Source organism: Myotis lucifugus, unplaced genomic scaffold (genome assembly GCF_000147115.1).
Source record: "Myotis lucifugus unplaced genomic scaffold, Myoluc2.0 scaffold_84, whole genome shotgun sequence".
Taxonomy (NCBI): Eukaryota; Metazoa; Chordata; class Mammalia; order Chiroptera; family Vespertilionidae; genus Myotis; species Myotis lucifugus.
The window spans coordinates 3,627,882-3,641,277 of record NW_005871132.1 but is presented as its reverse complement, the minus strand read 5'-3'; the positions used below and the strand labels follow the sequence as shown (position 1 = coordinate 3,641,277).

Here is a 13,396-nt window from a genome sequence, read left to right as displayed (position 1 = left end):
TATGTTTCATTAAATTTAATCTATCCTTGGTTGAAAAAACAGGAAGGATAAAAATAGGCCAGTATTGAAATAATAATATTGCCCATGGATTTGCCTTAGGATGACTTTCTAGAAATCTATTAATAATATTTCTCTGATGAGAATTGTTATACAGTATGATGTTTCAATATTAAAAAAAACACACACAAAAAACCTAGTGGTAAAATGGAAAATATAGTGCTGGTTATAAGCTACTCCAACATAGCATCCTGAGACTTAATCACTTACACAAAAAATAACAAACCAGCTAGTAGTTTTAACAGGAAATAAACAAAATTTCATATATCAGGTCAGGAAAGCAATGTATGCTTATTTTTGAAGCTATAACATTCTTATTTTGTTTTTAAACCATAAACAATAAATTTTAAAATTAATTTGACAAAACAATTGAGCTTCTTTACAAACTAAAGGGCATGACTTGCTAAATTTAAAGTGTAAATTTAAAGAATATTTCCTAAAATAAAATTTACATAAAGTCATGCATATTGTACTAAGATGTGTTTCAACTTCAAATAAATTCTTTTTACATACCATAGAAAATGATGGACAATAAAACCAATTCCTATGTAGTATATGAGAAAAATTCCTACAGAGTATATGGAAATGAGATTTGTACATCTAAAGAGTTTGAAAAATCTGACTTAAGTGAAAAAATCCTATATATTAAAAGCCTAATATGCTAAGTGTCCGGTTGACCGGTAGGCCGTCCAACCAATCAAAACGTAATATGCTGGCCAACCTCCCGTGTCCCTCCTCAGCCCCAATCGTGCACCGGTGGGGTCCCTTGGCCTAGCCTATGCCCTCTCGCAATCCAGGACCCCTCAGGAGATGTCAGAGAGCTGGTTTCGGCCTGACGGCGGAACAACCAGTCACTATGGAGCACACTGATCACCAGGGGCAGACGCTCAATGCAGGGACTGCCTCCTGGTGGTCAGTGTGCTCCCACAGGGGTAGTGCCGCTCAGCCAGAAGCTGAGCTCATAGCTAGCAAGCGTAGTGGCGGTGGCAGGAGCCTCTCCCACCTCCGCAGCAACGCTAAAGATGTCCGACTGCCTGACTGTGAGAGGGCACAGGCCAGGCTGAGGGACACCCCCCCCAAATGCACGAATTTCGTGCATTAGGCGTCTAGTGAATAATATAACCTTTCATGATCTGAGCCCAAAGATTTAATAAAATAGTATTCTAAAATGCTAATACATTTTTTTGAAGTAAACATTTGAAAAATGGAGGCTGTAAAACATTATTAGCAATAGCTTCAGTAAAAATTACAAAATATAAAATATTGAACCTCAAAATGTCATAAATTATTAAGATAATTATACACTATTATAATACAGGAAATGTAAAAAAACAGTAGAATCATTTAGAGAACTAAGATAGAGAAAGGCAGCCCCTGACATCCAGGAGATATCAGACAAGGTCATTCTGTGACCATGATGGATCAAGACAAAAACAAGATCATGCTAAAACATGTGTGACCACACCAAAACATAAAACTATAGAGTATTACATATATTTATATATGTAAAAAAATAAATAAATAAATAAATACACACACACACACACACACACACACACACACACACACTCTAGTGGCCCAGTGCATGAAATTCGTGCATGGGGGGAAGGGGTGTTCCCTCAGCCCAGCCTGCACCGTCTCCAATCGGGGACCCCTTGGGGGATGTCCGACCGCTGGTTTAAACCAGCGGTCAGACATACTTCTCACAATCTGGGACTGCTGGCTTCTAACCGCTCACCTACCTGCCTGCCTGATCACCCCTAACTGCCTCTGCCTGCCTGCCTGATTGCCCCTAACCCCTCTGCCTGCCTGCCTGATCGCCCCTAACCTCTCTGCCTGCCTGCCTGATCACCCCAACTGCCTCCCCTGCCAGCCTGGTCTCACCCCCAGCTGCCTTCCCCTGCCGGCCTGATCTTGCCCCCAATTTGTGCACAAGGGGGGGAAATTCCCTCAGCCCAGCCTGCACCCTCTCCAATCAGGAACCCCTTGGGGGATGTCTGACTGCCGGTCGGACATCCCTCTCCCAATCTAGGACCACAGGCTCCTAACCGCTCACCTGCCTGCCTGCCTGATCGCCCCTAACTGCCTCTGCCTCGGCCCCCACCACCATGGCTTTGTCCGGAAGGAAGTCGGATGTCTGGAAGATGGCAGGTCGACCCGGTCTAATTAGCATATTACTCTTTTATTAGTATAGATTATATAGGATAGGATTGCTTAAATGGGGAAGAAAAGCCTTTTTCATCAGGAGGAGATGCTCTTGGCAGACAAAAAAAACATAATCCCTATATCTGGACTGATAGCCAGCTATATGCACCACACTGCCAAACTGGTCACTAAAAAATGGAACCACTTTCTTACACCTTACACCAAATAGCTGTTGCCCTTAAAACCCCTCCTCAACCCCCATCTTAGGTTCTGTCTTCGTAGTTCACCAGATTAGGTTCTGATTGGTCGGTTTCTATGCCAATCAGCGTCAAAAGCTCCGCCTCCTAGGCAGCCATTGGCTTCTCACATTTCATCCAGATTTGGTTCTGATTTGTCGGTTACTATGCCAGTCAGCGTCAAAAGCTCCACCTCCTAGGCAGCCATTGACTCCTCACACTTCACCCAGATTTGGTTCTGATTGGTCAGTTTTTATGCCAGTCAGCGTCTCCAGGCCTATCTCTGGGCCTGATCAAAGAGGCAGGGCTGATCAGCAGCCCCCCTGGAGGCCCGAGAGAAACAGAGGTGCAGCTGCTGGCAAAGCCCAGAGAGAAAGAGAGAGCCAACAGCTGATCAACACCTGCCACAGAGGCTGCGGATCAGACCCTGTCTCTCTCTCTGCAGGCCTCTCTCTGGGCCTGATCCTCAGCCCCCTCAGCAGTCAGTGCTGGGTCGCCATGGCAACCTAGCACTGACTTCCAGTGTTCAGTCCAGCCTTGGTCATTGTGGACGTTACGGACCCTGGCTCTCTCTATATATAGATAATTTAAAAATATACCTCCCATAATAGAATGTAAGTACCATAAAGGCACAGAAGTAGGGTGACTTCTTCACTACTATATCATCAGAACCTGGAACACTATTTGAGGAAAATAGATTATCTGATAAATGTATGTTAAATTAATTATTATTTTTTAAAATATATTTTATTGATTTCTTTACAGAGAGGAAGGGAGAGGGATAGAGAATTAGAAACATCGATGAGAGAGAAACATCGATCAGCTGCCTCCTGCACGCCCCCTACTGGTGCCCACAACCCAGGTACATGCCCTTGACCGGAATCGAACCCGGGACCCTTTAGTCCGCAGGCCGACGCTCTATCCACTGAGCCAAACCAGTCAGGGCATGTTAAATTAATTATTAAACACCAGCCCTGACCAGTGTGACTCAAGTGGGTACAGAATCAGCCCACTCACTGAAGGATCATGGGTTCAATTCTTGGTCAAGGGCACAACCTGAGTTGCAGGTTGGATCACTGGCCCCAGTCCAGGTGAATGCGAGAGACAACTAATTGACGTGTCTCTCACACATCGATGTTTCTCTCTCTCCTTCTCCTCCCTCCCTTCCACTCTCTAAAAAGAAATAGACCATGCCCAGTGTGGCTCATTGGCTGAGTGTTCATCTATGAACCAGGAGGTCATGGTTTAATTCCCAGTCAGGACACATGCCCAGGTTCTGGGCTCGATCCCCAGTAGGGGGCATGCAGGAGGCAGCCCATCAATGATTCCCTCTCATTGATGTTTCTATCTCTCTCTCCTTTCCCTCTCCCTTCCTCTCTGAAATCAATAAAAATATATATATTTTAAAAAGCAATAGAAAAAATATTGAGGATTTAAAAAACAAAACACCCCCACACACAAAAAAACACACACCAAAGTATCAAAATAATTAGAAGTCACTGCCAAAAATATTTTGGAAACTAAAAAATATACTCCTAAATAATTAATGGTAAAAAGAAATCATTATGAAATTAAACACAAATGCCTCATATTGAAAATTGTGGGACACATGTAAATATTTGTCAACAGAGAAATGTATACTTTTATAAAAATGTATAAATCGACAATTTTAATTGTTTACTGATATAATCATTTGACTTTAGAAAAAAACATTTAAATACCAAATTTCAGGAAATAGAAGAAAAAATAATGAGTCCTTTTATCCAAGAGCAAAGAATACCTTTCTCTTATTCAAGTACACTTTTATATCTTTCAGGAAGTTGGAAAGTCTTCCATACATAGATTTTCTTAATTTTATAGCTAATTATTTTGAATTTTTGGTTGCTGTTTTATATGGGATCATCTCTTAATTGTCTCTTCTAAGAGGGTACTGTTTCTATGGTTGGATTTTAATATGCTACCCTCTAAATTCTTTCACTGTTTGTATTCATTTTAATGTTGATTTTCACAGGCATTCCAGGTATATTACCATATAACCTAAAATAGGGACTATTTTATTTCTTCCTTCCCAATTTATATTCCTTTTCTTGTATGTATCTAACCACATTACAAAAAAATCCGTTAAAAATAGTGGAGAGGGTCAGCATCCTTGCTTTCTTCCTGACTTTAGTGCCAATGCCTCTAGTGTTTTCCCCATTAAATGAGATCTTGGGTTCTATATATTTAACATATACATACATATATACATAAGGAAGTGTGAGTTAATTCATTTTTATACATTTCTTTTGTCAGGAATCCTATATAATAAAAGCCTAATATGCTAAGTGTCTGGTCATACAGTCATCTGTTCAACCAATCAAAGCATAATATGCTAATGATATGCTAAGGCCACTCAACTGCTTGCTATGACATGCATTGACTACCGAGGGCAGGGGGTGGCAAATGCTCTGACCAGTAGGTTAGCTTACTGCTGGAATCCAGCCGATCAAGACTGAGCAAGACAGGCCGGACACACCCTGGACCCCTCTCATGGTCTCTCCCCAGCTGGCAAACCTCCCGTGTCCCTACCTGGCTCTGATCATGCACTGGTGGGGTCCCTCAGCCTGGCCTGTACCCTCTTGCAATCCGGGGGTTATCAGAGAGCCGGTTTCAGCCTGATCCCACAGGCCAGGCCAAGGAACCCCACTGGTGCACAAATTCATGCACCGGGCTTCTAGTCTATGTATGTATGTATGTATGTATGTATATACACACACATATATATATATATATATATATATATATATATATATATATATCCTAAGCGACCAAATGACCGGTCGACCGGCTGCTATGACATGCACTGACCACCAGGGGACACTCGCTCAATGCACAGGATTGGGCTCCCTCCTGACTGGATCAGGCCTGTAGGGATCCAGCCAAAACCAGCTATCCGACATCCCCTGAGCGGTCCTGGATGGCAAGACAGCGCAGGCCAGGCCAAGGGACCCCAACTGGTGCACGAATCCATGCACCAGGCCTCTAGTATTTTAATAAATATTTTTATTGACGTACAGAGAAAAGTACACAAGTTATAGATGTATCTTTAATGAATTATGATGAAGTGAACATACTTAAGAAAATACTACCAAGTCAAGAAACACAATGGAAAAACAAGAAATAGAAGAAAAACAATACAAGACACTCAGAAGCCTATTTCACACCCTTACCCAGTCAATATCCTCATCCTCTTTCTCTAAAGGTAACTACTATCCCCACAATTTATTCATTTTACAGGTAATGTAAATGTTGTTATGAACAAACTTGTAAATGCCTTTTGTTGAACACATATATGCATTTCTGTCAGATATATACTTATCCATATTTACTCATGGGGTAAGAGTATGTTTAACTTTAATTAATAGTGCCAAGCAGTTTTCCAAATTAATTATACCAGTTTTCATTTCCAAAAGCTGCATATGAGAGCTTCAGTTCCTTCTCACCTTCTTCAACAACTAATATTGTCAATAGCTGCACAATGTTAAATAAAAGATGTATATAATCAGCATCTTTATATCATTTCTTATTATAGGAGGAAAACATTCCATTAACTCACCATTAAGGAGGATATTTTCATAATTTTGGGTAAATAAGTGAAGTTTATATTAATTACTTTTCTTTTCCTAATGTTACAAGAGATTTTTATTTATCGTGAAGGGAAGTTGAACTAAAATGCTTCTTTTTATTGTAATACATTTTCTCCTTATTTCTGTTAATGTGGATATGATATTGACTATGAAAAGTTAAAACACCTTTGTGTTTCTGAGATGAATGCAAATTAGTTGTGTTCTTTGTACTTTTTTTCTTCAATTCTAGATCAGCTTGCCAGAGATGCATCAATTTTATTAGTATTTTCACAAAATCAACTTTTGATGTTACTAATGTACTACATTTTTTCTATTTATTTTAATATCTGTTCTCATATTTTGTATTAGTCAGAGTTCTCCAGAGAAATAGAACCTGTAGGATGTATATACAGAAAGAGATTATTATAAGGAACTGGCTTACATGATTATAGAGACTGACAAGTACCAAGATCTGCAGGGTGAGTTGGCAAACAGGAGACCCAGAAAGCCAGTGGTATAGTTCCATCTGAGTCTGAAGAACCAGGAGAACTGAAGGTGTAATTCCAACCAGAAGGCCAGCAGGCTTGAGATCCAGGAAGAGCTGATGTTTCAGATCAAGTATGAAGGCAGGAAAAAAGCTGATGTCCCAGTTGGAAAGCAATAAGGCAGGAGGAATTCTCTTCCCATAGAGCAGCGGTTCTCAACCTGTGGGTCGTGACCCCTTTGGTGGTCAAATGACCCTTTCACAGGGGTCACCTAAGACCATCCTGCATATCAGATATTTACATTACAATTCATAACAGTAGCAACATTACAGTTATGAAGTAGCAATGAAAATAATTTTATGGTTGGGTCACAACATGAGGAACTGTATTTAAAGGGCCAGAGGTTGAGAACCACTGCCATAGAGGAAGGTCAGCTGTCTTGTTTTATTCAGGCAACTGATAGGAGGAGGCTCACCCACATTCGGGAGGCCATGTGCTTTACTGGACTACTGATTTAAATGTTAATCTCATTCAAAAACACCATCACAGAAACATCCAGAATAATATCTGACCAAATCTCTGGTTACCCCATGACTCAATTGTGTTAACACATAAAATTTACCATCACATCTTTATCATTATCTATCTTTTACTTTGAGTTTAATTCATTATATTTCAAACTTTACACTAAGATCATTGATTTTCAGCTTTTCTTCACTTTTTAACAAATTCAATAAAAATATATAAATTTTCCTCTAAGCACAGCATTAGCTACTGTCCACGAGTTTTACTCTATCACATTTCTAGTATAATTAAAAATATATTCTAATTTTAATACTGATTTCTTTGACACATAAGTTATTCAGAAATATAGTGCTTAATTACTAAGTAGTTAGGAGGTTTCCTATTTATCTTTGATAATCTTGCTAAATTATCCTGTGGTTAACACAATATATTGTGCATTATTTTAATGCTCTGAAATTTATTGAAACATGTTTTAGGGGTCAACAAATGTACAACTTCAGTAAATATTCCAGGTACACTTAGAAAATAATGTGTAGTCTGCAGGTATTGGGTATAATGTACTACACACATCAATTAGGTTGAATTAGTTAATCATGTTGTTCAAATTTTCTTTGTCCTCACTAATAATAATAATAATAATAATTATTATTATTATTATTATTATTGTTATTCTTTCAGTGACTCAGAGACGTGTATTAAAATCTTCAACTACATTTGCAAATTTGGGTATTTTTCATTTTAGTTCTGTCAAATTTGCTTTATATTTTTTAGTTCTGTCAAATTACACTCACCCACTAAGGAGTCATGGAAAACAAAAACATGGTTCACTTATGCATGTTTCAGTTAACATGGTACCATGCAAAGGAAGTACTGCCTATACAATATAAAGCTATATTATTAGACATATACAAATTGAGGGTTATTACTTCTCCTGTTGAATTGAGTATTACAAAATCTTCTCTTTAGAAAAAGTTCTTGCTTTTAGGTCTCCTTTTATGAACTATAAAAATGAAATTTATTGAAACATGTTTTATGGGTCATGTTTTTTCCTGCCTTCATACTTGATGTGAAATGTTTGTGTCCTCTTAAAAATCATATCTTGAAATCTGAACTCTAAAGGTAATGGATTAGGAAGTGGGGCCTTTGGGAGGTTATTAGGTCATGAGAGTGGAACCTTTATAAATGGGATTAGTGGTCTTATAAAAAAGACTCAACAGCTCTCTTGTCTTCTTTACCATGTGAGGACACAGTGAGAAGATGGCCATCTAGAAACCAGGCCCTCAACAGATACCATGTCTGCTGGTGCCTTGATATTGGACTTTCCAGCCTCCAAAACTATGAGAAAAAAATGTTTGTTGTTTAAGCCATCCTGTCTATTGTATTTTTTGTTATAACACCTGAATTAAGGCATTTACTTTGTCTGATATTAGTATAGCTAGTTTTCTTTGCTTAGGGTTTCTATGCTATCTTTTCCGATCCTTTTACATTAAATGTTTCTATATCCTTAAGTTTAAAGTGTGTCTCTTGTAACAATATGTTTTGACACATCTGAAAATTACTGTCCTTTAGCCTATTTAATCTGTTTACATTGAATATAATTGCTGATATTTTAGAAAAAATCTACCTGTTTTATATTTGTGCCATCTATTTAATGTTACTATTTCCTTTCCTTTCTAAGTACTTATTATTGCAGTGTCCTACTCCATAAACTTATCCATTAGAAATGTATTTTTATTTTTCTAGTGTTACCACGAGAATACAAAATGTTTCCATGACTCATCAAACTATAATATAAATTAGTATTTGTACTACTTTCTGGAAGTTATAAAGACCTTAGAACTTTAACTCATTTGATTTCATACCAACTTTTGACCTATTTTTAACTTGTATTTACACTCCCAGAATTCATTACTATTATTTGTATCAAACAGTCCCTTATATTTATCCATGTTTGTTTTTCTTTACTCCTCTTCTCTGTTCTTTTAAAATGGATCAATTTTATTTTCTTAGAGAACTTCTTTAGTTTTTTCACTAGAGTACATTTTCTATTAATAAATTCTTGCAAATTATGTTAAGTTGCAATAATATCATCATATGGTGTTAATAATTTTTTGGTAGAGTATAGAATTCTGTGTAAGCAGTTGCTTTTTCCCCCCAGAACCTTGATATTATCACTCATTTGTCCTCATTTCCAATTTTTCTGTTGAGAGCTCTGCTGTTAGTCTGCTTTTTTTTTTGTTTTTCTATACTGTGACTTCTTTTAAGACTTTTCTCCTTGTCTTTGATATGCATATGTGAACTTCACATTTTGGTAAGCCTGCTTTATGTCTATAGTACATCTTAGATTTCAATATCTGTCATTAGTTTTAGAAAATCATTCATTCACTCTTCATATATTGCTGCTATCGCATTATGTCTGTTCTTCTGTGACTGTAATTACACAGATATTACACATTTTTACTATGTCCCAAATGCTCTTCATCCTTTTATCTCACCATGCTTTAGTCTAGATATTTTCTTCTATCTTCCAGATCACTATTTCTCTCTTCATCTATTTACAGTTATTTTATTCTCTGTTATATTTTTCGCTTCTCTGATGAAACCTTTGTCATTTTTAGTTTATTAAACATTTCAATCAACATATTTTAATTTTAAATTAAAGTGAATGCCATGAACTGTGCTAGAGATGTTAGATATTAAATAGCAAGTAATATCTTTATTTAAGAATGAGGAAAATAAATGCAAGAATAACACTGTAATACTCACTTTCCCTTCATCTCTTGGGCTATCACTTAAATGTACAACTGGACCTGGATGAGTCTTTGTGGATCTGTTAAATCAATTTAAAACAGTAATTAAAAAATAAACATTAAAACACCATACTGTTAGAAACTGGAAAAAATTAATATTATACTGGAATACACTCTTAATATTCTAGAGTTTAGCTTAGATTCACTTAACTTTTGGGTTGTTTTACTTTAAGATTACTTTTCTCTCTCCTACTTACTCTATTAAAGGAGGCGTGATTTTTTTTTTTAAATCAGGTTTAAGAACATAGACCCACAAAACAATGGGATTCTGTATTATCTTATGTATTTGTTACCAAATCTGGGCCTCTGAAAGTTTGAAATTAAACTTTTACCTATACAGACAAAGAACAACTTGCAAAGCCACAAGGCTGATGCTATAAACCTGCTTCAACCAAAGTGCAAAGTACATACCTGATTTAAAATTTTCTTTTGACATAAAATCTCCTACAAAAATACAGATTTATAAGAAAATTCTTTCTAGTGATAGCTAGCATACAGAAAACTGGCCAACTAGGAAAACCAAGTCCATTGTTATGACTCATTTATCTGGCTACCTACGGTAATCAATAACAGATCATTATGAGTCTAAGAGCATATTATTAAAGAGTTCTATGCTCTGTCAATATGACTTTAAATTTATTCTACTCTGATATCTGGCATATTTCTTTTATATTTCCTACTTTAACTTAGATCATTGTTGAGTGTGATTATGTCATGGTAAAATATGACATGACCTGATAATGACCACAGATTTATTATTGCTCACTTTTCCACATCCTTTCTTCAATGAACTAAGTGTGCCAGATCAATTCTATTATGATTATACTGATATAGCTGTAATTTATTTCTTAACAACACATGAAAATCGTCAAAGATTCTTCACAAAACAATAAAGATTTAAATTTTAGAAACTGGAATCAGAGAAAAGTGACAAATTAAGTATCTCCAAGTTCACCAGATACTGACTCCCCAGAGTGACTAAAAGGAATAGATATTTTGTTAGTGGTTTTACCCTAAATTTTCTCATCAAAAAATGGAGGGAGTAGTACTAATCCTACTGAATAATTGTGGGGATTAGAATATATGTATAGCACCTAATATAATGTCAAAACATAGTAAGTACCCAATAAATAGTATGTATAATGATTGTTGTAAATAAATCACTGGAATAACTAAGTAAGAGTTACTATTTGCATTCTAGTATATATGCAGGAAGAAATCAAACAGGACTTTATAAAAAGCTTATAGGGCTATTAGCAGATATATTAGCCTATATAATAAAAGGCTAATATGCAAATAGACCAAACAGCGGAACGATTGGAACAATCGAACAACTGGTTGCTATGATGTGTGCTGACCACCAGGGGGTGTGTGTGTGGAACATGGTGGGCATCGGCCCTGGTGGGATGGTGGAGCAGGTGAGTGGGGATGCCAGACCAAGGCGGGGTACTGGTCGCTGTCATCTGGGTGAGCCTCTGGTGGTTACTGAAAGTTCTTTGCTCCTGCGTGCCGCAGTCCCGCCCGGCACTCACACCTGCTGCCAGTGCCAACCCCGCTCACACCTGCTGCCGACACCGGAGCCACCACTCACACCCACTGCCAGCGCCCGGCGCCAGCCCCAATCGCTTGGTGCCATCAGTGGGTGCGAGTGGGGCCAGCACCTTCAGCATGTGGGAGCGGCAGTGGCGGGAGCGGGGCTGCCGGCAAACAGGGGACCAGGGGCTGCAGCAGGAGGGGCCGGGCGGGGGCGCGGAAGATGGGCCAACACCCGCCCCTGTGCCCACCTCAGCCTCACATCCCACAGTTCCTTTCAAGGTGTACGAATTCCTGCACTGGGAATTTACATATAAATTCAGTGTTTTATTATAGTATAAATGCCTCTGATAAAGAACAATGTCCTTCAATTATCCATTTGGAACTAATAATACCCAATAAGCCACAAACCCCTGTCTCTTGGGTTTGATTGGAGCAATGAATACCAAAGTGTACTCCATAATAAACTAGTGAATAGATAAGGCATTTCACATAGTGTTCCATATCAAAAAAAGCTTGGGAAACCCTGAATTAAACAAAGATAAATATTTTCTTCTTCTATAGAACTTCTTAGGGCTATAATATGCAAATGAGCATTGCAAATTTTCAATATTTTCCAAAATTATTGATTCCTAGAATCCTTTTTCATTGACTATATTAAGGAAATCACTGAAATACACTTTGAGAAACACTTAGATTATTTGCAAGACTTCCATTTAGAGTCTCAGACTCTATAAGACACTCAAGTCAGAAAATAATCTAGCATTAAATTTCCACTACCTGTAATGACTTTTTCTAAGTATAAAAGAAATATTATTTATTGTGAAAAAATAAAACTTAGAAAATACCAAAGGTATTTTTCCCATCAAAGGGAAAAATTGGCCATTAGAAATTGACTTCTTAAAAAAGCATCTGTATACTCCAGATTCTATAAATCCCATAAAAATACTTTAGATAGAATTATCAATAAACTTAAATTCATAAATGTCTATCTAAATAATGCCCAGTAATTATTCTAAGTATCCCTATTTATTTCTTACCCTCCCACTCACCCCAATGGTTCCTGATAGTTTCCTTTGTGGACTTTGTTTTTATATCTTAAATATTGGTATTCCTTTGTATTCTGTCCTAGACTGCCATCTATTCCCATATTAGACTAGGGGCCTGGTGCACGAAATTCGTGCATGGGGGGTGGGTCCCTCAGCCTGACCTGCACCCTCTCCAATCAGGAGAGCCCTCTCCAATCCAGGAGTTTATGTCTGTCTTTGCAATCATATGAGCAAATCGTCTGAGACCCCAACCCAGTTTGGTTTGGTGCTCACAGAATAATAGAGGTCTTTTGCTTTCTTTGCTCCATTGGTGGAGATTTCCTAGAAGTTGCAGGATATCTTCCTTTTAATTTTTCCTCGACACTCTGACTTTACTTATGTCTCTCACCTTTGCTTTCCCTCCATCCCCCACCCACAACAGTAACTTGCTCCAGGCTCACTTTGCTCTAGTGTCTAGGACAGTGGTCGGCAAACTGCGGCTCACAAGCCACATGCGGCTCTTTGGCCCCTTGAGTGTGGCTCTTCCACAAAATACCACGTGCGGGCGCCCATGTACAGTGCGATTGAAACTTCGTGGCCCATGCACAGAAGTCGGTATTTTGTGGAAGAGCCACACTCAAGGGGCCAAAGAGCCGCATGTGGCTCGCGAGCCGCAGTTTGCCGACCACTAGAATCATATTGCTGTTTCCTTGTAAAATCTTTCACACCCTTATTCAAAAACCTAGTGCCGACAGCCTGGTCAGGGAGAGCGATGGGATGCTCCACTGTAAGGTTGACCATATCTCATCTTGTCATTGTCTCCATCCGAAGCACAAAGCCAAGGCAAGTGAAAAAGAAAACTCCAATTTCCACATTAATTTTTATTTAGATATTCCATTCAAAAATTTAAGTTTGAAGTGTCTTGGCAACTTATAGTCCTTCTCATAATAATTTCATTTTCTTCATTCTACT

The 13,396-nt window shown here is 38.0% G+C and overlaps 1 protein-coding gene across 2 annotated transcripts in view; it reads right to left on the bottom strand.

Annotated features, from left to right (window-relative positions):
- The window catches only part of STXBP5L (syntaxin binding protein 5 like), a 198,185-nt gene that overhangs the window by 133,403 nt on the left and 51,386 nt on the right, over positions 1–13,396 (bottom strand). For both annotated transcript variants that reach the window (XM_023755805.1, XM_023755806.1), the window contains exon 6: positions 9,820–9,883. In XM_023755805.1, the coding sequence (XP_023611573.1) occupies positions 9,820–9,883 (64 nt within the window). The remainder of the gene's footprint in view (positions 1–9,819; positions 9,884–13,396) is intronic.